This window comes from Macrotis lagotis, chromosome 1, assembly GCF_037893015.1.
Source record: "Macrotis lagotis isolate mMagLag1 chromosome 1, bilby.v1.9.chrom.fasta, whole genome shotgun sequence".
Classification (NCBI taxonomy): Eukaryota; Metazoa; Chordata; class Mammalia; order Peramelemorphia; family Peramelidae; genus Macrotis; species Macrotis lagotis.
In genome coordinates this window covers 919,818,829-919,825,357 of record NC_133658.1, presented here as the reverse complement: position 1 = coordinate 919,825,357, position 6,529 = coordinate 919,818,829, and the positions used below count along the sequence as shown (strand labels likewise).

General features: G+C 35.1%; 1 protein-coding gene across 1 annotated transcript; it reads right to left on the bottom strand.

Moving 5' to 3' along the window:
* Window positions 1-1,368: 1,368 nt before the first annotated feature.
* LOC141509233 (olfactory receptor 14A16-like) lies at window positions 1,369-2,304 on the bottom strand. Its single transcript, XM_074218602.1, has one exon. It carries the CDS (start codon window positions 2,302-2,304, stop codon window positions 1,369-1,371), a length of 936 nt encoding a protein of 311 aa, XP_074074703.1.
* Between the last annotated feature and the right edge of the window lie 4,225 nt (window positions 2,305-6,529).

The window sequence follows — 6,529 nt, the reverse complement described above, 5'->3', positions numbered from 1 at the left end:
AACTCTGATGGCAACAGTACTGTTGTCATCAACTGGAGAATTCATATGGTTTCTTCATCTGCAAGGTATTTCTTCTCTGCTAGGATCCCAAGAGGAACCTCAACTTTAAAACTTATGAATACCCTAACTATACATAGTAGAATTATGCTTGACCCACCAGTTATAGAGTGCATAGAACAAAGTTATGTCTCTTTTATATCTTTCAAAAATGTTAATGACTTTCCTTGCAGGTTGGACAATAGAACCTGGTAAAAAAAATCCGAAACATTGAGATTTCTAACAAATTGATTTAAAGATAACTGGAAATTGAGTTAATAAAAATCAATTGTGTATATCACTTGACTGTAATAGAATACAATTGTGCAATGAGAAATAATGAGGCAATAGATTTCAGAAAAGACTGTAAAGATTGTATTAACTGATACAAAGTTTGTTGTGAAGTTAAGCACTTTATACAATATCAGCAATATTGTGTGAGGATCAACTATGAATAATTCAGCTCTTTTCAGGAAACACATTTTTCAAGTCAAGTGCAAAGGAGTTAGTTACACAGGAAAATGATTTATATATCCAGAAAAGGAACCGATGAATTCCAAATGTAAATCAAATTATGCTTTTCACTTGCTTTATGCTTTATTATATTTTTTAATCATTTAACAACTTTAACTAATATGAAATAATTTTTATGTAACAGTACATGCAAAGCCTATATTAAATTAACTACTATTTTAAAAGAAGTTGAATAACGAAGGGAGAAACATTGGGAATTCAGTGTTTTGTATATATAGTAAATTTGTTTTTACAAGTATTTGGGAAAATAAAATACTTAAAAAATCTTTAAAGCAAGGGGAAAAAGAAATCAAAAAAATAAAATGTAAAGGATTTAAGGTTAACATGTGTAATTTCTGAAAACTCATTAGAAGTTTTTTAATTATCTTGGCAGCTCGTACAAAGTCATATAGAAATACAGATAGGTGAGCAGAATTTGATGGATGATATCTAAAAATGAAATTCAAGGTATCAAATAAGGACATGCAGTGGGAACAATAGAAAATAAATGATAGAATTGGGTAAATTTTCTGATACAAATGAGGCATAATAGAGTTTTTGCAATAAAGGGAAAGATGTTAGTACTGGCAAGAAATGCTAGATGTTTATTTCTATCAGAATTGGTTCAAATATAAATTAATGTACCCACTCAATGAAGAATAAAAACCTATATTACTCTACAAAATATTTCCAGGAAAGAACAACGAGAGGTTGGTATATAACCTCATAAAAGAACTCTATCGTGGAGTATAGTGAAAGGAAACAAAATAGGAAAAAAGAATAAAAGAAAGGGGATAAAAGATGTAAATATAAAGTGATTTACCGAAAACGAGTAAAGGCTTGCCTCATTAACTTTGTCAGAGCTGTCTTCATGACCTTGTTTCTCAAGCTGTAAATGGCAGGATTCAGTGTGGGGGGCACCACAACATAAAACACAGATACCAACAGGTCAATTACAGAAGGGGTGTCAGAGGTTGGTTTTACATGAGCCCCAAAAGCTGTTGTAAAAAATACAGTGGTCACGATGAGGTGGGGCAGACAGGTGAAGAATGCTTTGGACCTGCCTTCTGTGGATGGCATCCTTAAAACAGTGGAAAAGATGTAGACATAAGAGATAATAATAAAGAGAAAACAGCCCAAACCCAAAATTAAAAATGCAATTATGGTTCCAAATTCAGCAGTATTTAACTGTGAACAGGACAGTTTGAGCAGATGGGGGATCTCACAGAAGAACTGGCCAAGCTTATTACCCTTACAGAAGGGTTCAGAAAAGGTGCTGGCTGTGTGCATGATACCTGAGAGACTGCCACTGACCCAAGAACCAGCTGCCATCTGCACACAGGATCCTCTGCTCATTAGAGTCTCATAATGGAGGGGGTGGCAAATGGCTGCATATCGATCATAGGACATCACAGTCAACAGGGCCAATTCAGCACAGACAAATAAAACAATGCAATAAATCTGTATGACACATTGAGTGATAGATATGGAATTTCTGTGGGTCAAGGAGATGAGGATGGCCTTGGGTACTGTAACAGAGATAAAGCAGAGATCTATGAAAGACAAATGCCTCAGAAAGAAGTACATGGGAGTCTGAAGGTGTGGGTCCATGGCAGTAACAAGAATAATGAGTAGATTCCCCATTAGAGCTGCCAGATAAATCAGGAAGAAAAGCACAGCATGTAAGATCTGTAGCTCCCAGACATCAGAGAAGCTCATGAGGAGGAAATTGGTGATGAATGTTTGATTGTTCATTGCTTTCCTATGGACACAGAAGAAATAATGGGAAGAGACCAAGGAGACATTGAAATATTGCTCTTTATGCCTCGGCAAACAGAAGAGTAGTTTGTTAAATTCAAAGCACTGAAAGGGAGAACAGTCAAATGGGTAACCTTCGATGATCTTTTCTATTCTTATGAATTTCTCCTTGAATGCAGGAGTCAAGGCACAATGTAGTGTTCCAGTGCTTGTGCTTCAGTCCTCTCCATCAAGCTCAATCTTATTTCAGAGGTCCATTGCCTAGAAGAGCAATAATTAAATTAGAAAGATTCTGATGATGGGAGTTCAAAAGACTTTTGAGGTCAGATTTTTGCCTGGGGAAAACAAAAAGATTATGAAACAATCCAGATGTTGTAAACCAGAATATAGAAAATTGTGATGCACAAATGGAGTGATAGGAGCATACACAAAAAGGAGATTTTCCATTATTGGTGAGCGTCCATCTCTTCAATATTTTCTTAAGCTCTACTCAGTATATAACTATATAATGGAATGACTTCAAAAAATAAGGAAAGCATACAGAAAACAATGGCCTTGAATTGAAACTTATTTTGTATATAAAGAAATATTTAAATATCCTTTTAAAATGCAAGGGACAGTTTAAATAGAAAAGAAGTCAATAAAGGAATTAAATGAACATTTATATTGGGTCTAGTATGTGCCATACATTGTACAAATAGTTGTTTCTTTTATACTTCCTCCTTTTTTTTTACTTCCTTCCTTCTTTCCTTTCTTCCTTCCTTTCTTCCTCCCTTCCTTCCTTCATTCCTTCCTTCCTTCCTTCCTTCCTTCCTTCCTTTCTTCCTTCCTTCCTTCCATCTTCACGTCTTCCATTCTTCCTTCCTTTCTTCCTTCTTTACAAAACTATCTAAACTGTTCCTTACAGTGACAGACTATAAGTGACTTCTCATAACAAAAGCCAGTAAGTGTCTGATTCCACATTTGAATTAATATCTTCCTGATTTCATGACTAGCTACTATCAAGTTTGCATTATGTAACGAGCAATACTGAAGGCCAAGTCTACAAAGAGAAAACCACCAAGTATGGAATAAAGACGTGTATTGCTACACCCAAAACGCAACAAGTAAGTGTATGTCCTTTGATCCAACAGTAACATTTTGGGGTCTATACCCTGAAGATATTAAAAAGGATAAAATATAACTTGTATGGAAATATTCATAGAAGCCCTATTGGTGATGCCAAAGAATCAGATATTAAGTAAATGTACTTCATTTGGGGAATGGCTTAAAACACTGTGGCATATGCACATCATGGGACACTATTGTTCTATTAGAAACCAGGAGGAATGGGAATTCGGGGAAGCTTAGAAGGATTTGCATGAATTGATGCTGAGTGAGATGAGCAGAACCAGAAAAAAATTGCACACCCTAACAGCAACATGGGGGCGATGATCATCCTTGATGAACTGATGTTGAACGAGATGAGCAGAACCAGAACAACATTGTACACCTTAACAGCAACATAGGGTTGATGAACAGACTTGATAGACTTTCTAAATCATTCAATGCAATGACCTGGGAAAATTTGGGGGTATCTGTGATGGAGATTACTATCTGTACCCAGAGTAATTATTTTGCAGTCTAAACAGAGACCAAAGACCATTACCTTTAATTTAGAAAAAATACTGTTATCCTATTAGGTAATTTTGCTATCTGTTTATATTTTAGTATTTTATTTCTTTAAGGATATGATTTCTCTCTCCATCACATTCAACTTAAATCAAAATATACAATGGAAACAATTTAAAGTCTAACAGACAGCCTTCTGTCGGGGAGTTGGTGGAGATGGAAGCAAGATTATGGGAAAAAGGGGGCAGCTAGGTGGCATAGTGGATAGAGAACTGGCCTTGGAGTCAGGAGTACCTGGGTTCAAATCGGGTCTCAGACACTTAATAATTACCTAGCCGTGTGGCCTTGGGCAAGCCCCTTAACCCCATTTGCCTTTCAAAAAGCTAAAAAAAAGATTATAGGAAAAATTGTAAAATTTAAAAATAAAAAAAAATCTTTCTAAATTTGAAAAAAAAAATGGCTAATTTTGCAAGCCAGAAGAAAATGTCTAAAAATTCAGAGTTCAACAATGAAGCCAAGGACAAGATTGAGGTGTCCTAATAATTCACCAGGAGGTCAAGGAGTAGTTCCTGCTGGTCTAGGTGCAATGAAATGACACATTGGCCCTTTATCTCACTGGAAGAATTGAAATTAATTATTCCCAGAATGTGAAATCAGTATTAACAACCATATCAGTCTTCTACAGTGATCATTTTGCTGAGGTCTGGGCAGTCTCAGTGTTTATGGAAAGGCCATATGGTATTTCGTTTTATCCTCAAAACCACTATGTTGACCAGAGGTATATTGGGAGATGGGGGCAGAGAACCATTAACATGATCCCTATGGAAACTTGCACTCAATCTTTTTGTCAAGTTTTTACTTGTGAAGCCCAGAAAATATTTAAATCTTCCTTCCACTTGCCAACCTTTCTCAAAACCTGAGCAAGTTCCCATCCCCTCCACTAATACTTCACCAGCCCATAGAAGCCTAGCTCCTTCTTATTGTATGAACTCAAAGAGGTTACTGTCCTGATTTCCATCTTTTGTAAATTTTTCAGCCAATATATCTTTTCATATCTTGAGTACCCAGGAATTGACATGAAAGTATATCTTACTAGGGGAGAAAATATCATGGATGAAAGCTCCAAGACATAGATACCAGTAGTTCCTTTTCCAGCAAAATGGTAGCCTCATTCTTCTATGGTCTGAAGTAAAAAAGAAAACATAGGGTGACAATAAAACTGTCCTCAAGTGTACAAGTTTAGTAATATCATTGATTAAAGTTGAAAGTAGGTCCCAGCAGATTGGGAAGAAGTCACAAGAAATACAAATGTGACCTTAGGTTACGAATTACATTTCAACATGCCAATTTTGTCATAGATACTAGATAATTTTACTCCCTAGATGGGTTCAAAGAAAGGAATGAAGTGAGAAAGAATGATAGTAATCATTGATTGGTTCTATGACATAAACTTTAACTTTATAATGTACTTGAATAAGTATTACATTATCTATGTTGCATGATAAAATAAATATATTATATTTCAATTTTTGTGATTCTAATTTACAGAGTGACCAGTTCATGTTAATTTATTAAACTGAACTTGTAAAATTTCACAGTAAAGAAAAATTCACTTCTTGCCTTTGTAATAAATATAATACAGTTTACATTGTCTAAAATGATAGATGAATGATAGATATATAACAATTCATGAGTTATTTAAAAGGAAGGAGAGAAATGGTTTTCACTCTAATTTGTCAGTCAAAGATGAGAATGAAATGTAGATGTTAATTTCTTTACAGGGGTGTGTATATGTGTGCTTCTGTGTGTGTATGTTTGTTTGAATGTTAGTGAGTGTATGTGAATATGTATATAAAAAATGGAAATGTGATGGCTTGAATTCTCTAGGGCTCAAATAATTTTTCTAAGTATATGCTTTAAGGATCACTGGAATAAAGGAAAAAAGTATACAAAAGCCCTGGGTACTTCCAGAAAAATGGTACCCAACTGAGGACAAAGTTATTTCATTTTACTTTCATATATTCAGCACCTAGCACAGAGATGGCCCAGAGTAGACTCTTAAATAAACAATCAATGGGCAATTGATCAACTGATGTGTCTTCCTGTCAAATAATCTCTTTTCTATAAAATGTAATCTCTTTCAGTGTAGAGAATACTGTATTTAGTCTTTTCAATAATAGTACCTAGAACAGAATCTGGAACATGGCAGTGTTTAAGGAATGTTATAGATTAATAATCCTCTCAATATTTGACCAAGGTAACTGTACACTCATGAAAATATTGAACAAAATGCCTTGGCACACATATTGTCTCATTCAAAAATCAAGCTATAAGATGGATAAGTGAGGAAGAGTTTCAGAGAGGATAGTGTTGATGAGTTCATCAAACAGGAAACATATATTAAGTATTACAGTACACTGACTTGCCTTAAACCTTGTGGAGTGGTCATGAGGGGAAAATTCAATAATTCAGGGAATGGTTGCCTCGCTAGGTCTTCCCCTCACAGGAGTAAACACTTCAAAAATGGCCAAATTGCCTCCTAAATTTCCAAACTGGAAAAAGAGGCATGCTGCATATTCTGTCACTGAAAATTATAAGAAACTGGGCTAAC

Bases quoted from the DNA above. Each gene is read 5' to 3' on its own strand.
- LOC141509233 (XM_074218602.1), bottom strand. From the start codon at position 2,304: ATGAACAATCAAACATTCATCACCAATTTCCTCCTCATGAGCTTCTCT.